This window comes from Arachis hypogaea, chromosome 16 (assembly GCF_003086295.3).
Source record: "Arachis hypogaea cultivar Tifrunner chromosome 16, arahy.Tifrunner.gnm2.J5K5, whole genome shotgun sequence".
Lineage (NCBI taxonomy): Eukaryota > Viridiplantae > Streptophyta > Magnoliopsida > Fabales > Fabaceae > Arachis > Arachis hypogaea.
The window spans coordinates 134,733,778-134,737,556 of record NC_092051.1 but is presented as its reverse complement, the minus strand read 5'-3'; the positions used below and the strand labels follow the sequence as shown (position 1 = coordinate 134,737,556).

The 3,779-nt window shown below is 27.1% G+C and overlaps 1 protein-coding gene across 1 annotated transcript; it reads left to right on the top strand.

The window, feature by feature from the left end:
• Positions 1-2,664: 2,664 nt before the first annotated feature.
• LOC140180256 (uncharacterized) lies at positions 2,665-3,141 on the top strand. Its single transcript, XM_072220710.1, has one exon. The coding sequence runs from the start codon at positions 2,665-2,667 to the stop codon at positions 3,139-3,141; it is 477 nt and encodes a 158-aa protein (XP_072076811.1).
• The last annotated feature ends 638 nt before the right edge of the window (positions 3,142-3,779 follow it).

The window sequence follows — 3,779 nt, the reverse complement described above, 5'->3', positions numbered from 1 at the left end:
GTGAGGGTGGTCATTAATTTTGTTGTGTATAAGATATAAAGATATCACATATTTATAAGCCTTGCTATACATATAAGTCTTTTTAGCTTATAAATTGGCATAAGTTCAACAAAACACACATATTATACTCCCACATTTAAGAGTAAATAAACGAACGTTATTTAACTACTTCTTGTTTCCAAAGCGCACTACTCACCATGCATTATAAATGACTCTTCTTCTTCCTCCTCCATGAAAACGAGTTTCTTGCTAAATTTGAAGATAATGGAACTTCAGAAATACACCCAAACGATTATAGAAATACACCTAAAGGATTACAGAAATACACTCAAACGGTTACATGAATTCACCCAAACGATTATAAAAATACACCTAAATGATTACAGAAATACACCCAAAGGATTACAAAAGTACACCCAAAGAATTTAAGAAATACACCAAAAATTCGTTGAAATATACCTTATGCATAATTCAGAACTCTTTCTCTTTCTTCTCCTCATCTTCTGCTGCTTCTTCTTCTTCAAAAACGATTTCAGAGTTTGATGTCAAAAAACAATGGAAATCAAGAATAACGAAAAAAGAAAATAGAGAGAAAAGCACGTAAATGAAGAAGGAGAAAGAGAAGGCAAGAAACGAAAGAAAAAAAAGAAGAAGAGGAAGAAGAAGAAGAACCTGCAGCAAGAAGAAGAAGATGCAGTAAAAATGTGCAGTAATGGTTCGAAACGCGTTAATATAAAAAACTTGTAAAGACTTGTATAAAAAAACGCTTGTATGTGCAGAATTATTATGTTGATAATAAATATTTTAGATCGACGAAATTCAAGTATACCACCAATATCCGTCTTTTAATATTTTTAGTCGTTGATTTAGTTATAAAAATATATAATAAATTAATTAAAATTATTCGTTAAAATTATTGAAATATCAATATTTTTAAAATATTTAAATTTTTTTTAATATTTTATGTGTATTTATAGGGCCATAGGTGCTATCACATCAGACGGATTGATTTATTTATAGAGTGGGTGCATGCATAACTGATGACGTGTAGAATTTTACAGCAATAGCAATATTGTAGCCTTTTAAAAGATATCTTAGAGCAACGATGTTAATCAGATGGTATTTGAGGACCTAGAGAGAGAACAGGACAAAAAGATTTAGTTAATTAATTGTTCAGCTATATAACCTATGACTAGTAGTATATTTGTATAGAAGTAGTAGTATTTAATAAACTCTCATGGAAAGTAGGGATGGACTTGAAGAGGAAATGGTCCCCACTAATTACAAAATTAATAATTTGATAAATAATTTTGGTAATCTATTCTATTATATAAAAATAGAATCTCTGCATTTAATGATGAAACTGACGTGGCATGCTTCGGAGAGTGTTTCTTGATTTAATTGTTTTAACTCATTCAATATAATTTATTACACTGACTTAATTATACCAACTAATTGATTTGATTAGATATTTAAATATTAATATAATTAATATAATTTATTATAATTTATATTGCTTAATTAATTATATTACATTCATTATAATTCATTATATTAGTGAATTAGTCTTTTCATTTATAAAGTCTAAAATAAAATAAATAAATTATTATTTATTCTAATTAAATTTATTTATATACTATATATGAATTAACGTTAAGTTATAAAACATAGAACTTGTGGATTGTGATAAAAACGCAAATCAGAAAAAAAACGCATACAATTATAGAAGAATTAAATCTATCCTCTTTATTTATTTTTAACCATCGTTTTAGATTTTAATTTTTTTTTAAAACCAGTGATAGTGGAATTTTATTGATGCTAGATAAAATTATAGAAGAATCAAATCATAATTTACATTTATTGATGCTAGATAAAGTTATAAATTGTTGCTCTTTCAATCAAATCATACCACATACAAAAATAAATTAAATTAAATAAATCGAATTTACATCTCTATATAAATCGAATTGAATAAATTCGATTTAGGCAAATACGTAATAAATTAAATTCATAAGGTTCGAATTATATGCAACTTCTGAATAATTATAATGTGGGTATTTTATATAAAAATTAATAAAAAAATAATTTAAATTCTATACAATATTTTTTTTTTGTATTTATGAGCTATTAAAAATGAACGAAAAAATATTGTATGAAATTTAAATTTTTTTTTGTATGGGTTGTATAAAATACTACTATCATTATAATTATTTATTTTGAAACAGACTACAACTAAGATTTTATTAATAATTTTAAATAAAATATTTTTATAAAATTTTAAAATTTTTTATTATGAGCACTTTTTGTAATTATTATAAATAATTTTATAAAATTTAAAAATGACTTAACAGATGTTATGAGTAAATCGTCTGACAAAAAAACTCATTACAAAATCGGTCGTATATGTGATTAATCGGTGAACCGTTAGAACTGGTCGGTTTTTTTAAAAGGTTTTCGGTTTGTTAATAACTTCTCCAAACGGTGCCGTTTTGACTTAAAAAAAAACTGAATCCCCAATGGCTTAAGCCCGTAATCCATTCCCACTCCCACACTTCTCTCCCCTCCTCTCTAGAATTGATGTGAAAATGAAAGGCCAAATCTATAACAGTTGAGATTCTTGATGAAAATGAAAGGCCAAATCTACATGGAGCTATTCAAAATTACATGGTAAATGGTCCATGTGGTCCGTACAACAAGAATTCACCTTGCATGAAGAATGGTTCATGTTCAAAGTTCTATGCTAAAGAGTTTAGACAGCGAACACTCATTGATGAGGCCGAATTTTTCAAATATAGGCGTACTGATAACGGTCGAACAGTGAAAAAAAGGGAATGTGTACTAGACAATAAGTTCATTGTTTCGTATAATCCAGAATTGTTGCTCAAGTTCGGGTGCCACATAAATGTGGAATACACATGCCAAACAAGTTCTATTAAGTATCTATTTAAGTATGTACATAAGGGTAATGACCGCGTAACAGCTACTCTATACAATGCTGGTGATCCGTCAGAAGCTACACAAGTTGTTGATGAAATTAGGAATTACTACGATTGTAGGTACATTTCAGCATGTGAGGCGGTCTGGCGTCTATTTGGATACGAAATCCAAGAGAAAGTTTGGAAATCATGTCATAGAATGTGAAGTCTTAATGGGTAACAATGTTGGTCATATTGCTCTGATTCCAAGAATGAATATGGTACCAACAAATGAAACCGTCCCAGTTAGATTCTAACGAAGACAGTTTCTTATAATAGTATCGTTTGCCATGACAATTAACAAGTTTCAGAGACAAACTTTATCTCATGTTAGATTGTGCTTGCCCAAACCAGTTTTTACACATGACCAACTATATGTGGCACTTTCAAGAGTTAAGAGTAAGAGATGTTTAAAAATTTTACTTATGAATCATGTAGGAATATCTGCAAATTCAACCATCAATGTTGTTTATAGAGAAGTCTTTGAAAAAATAGTATTCTAATGTAAATATTTTAATTTTATTTTAAATTCTGTATCAGTGTATAATTATTTTACCTTAAAAATATAAAATAATTATTACTTATTTTTTTAAGTTAAATTTTGATTTTAATAATAATTTTATAAATTTTTTAAAATAATAATTATTTTGTACTTCTATTTTAAATATCAAAGCATATAATTTTTTTATTTTTATAAATTTTTTCGTGGTGAGCACGGGTCATACACTAGTAAGAGTAAAAAATAGAATATCTTTGAAACTTCTAATATACTTAATGGACTAAAAATTAAAAAATCTTATCCTT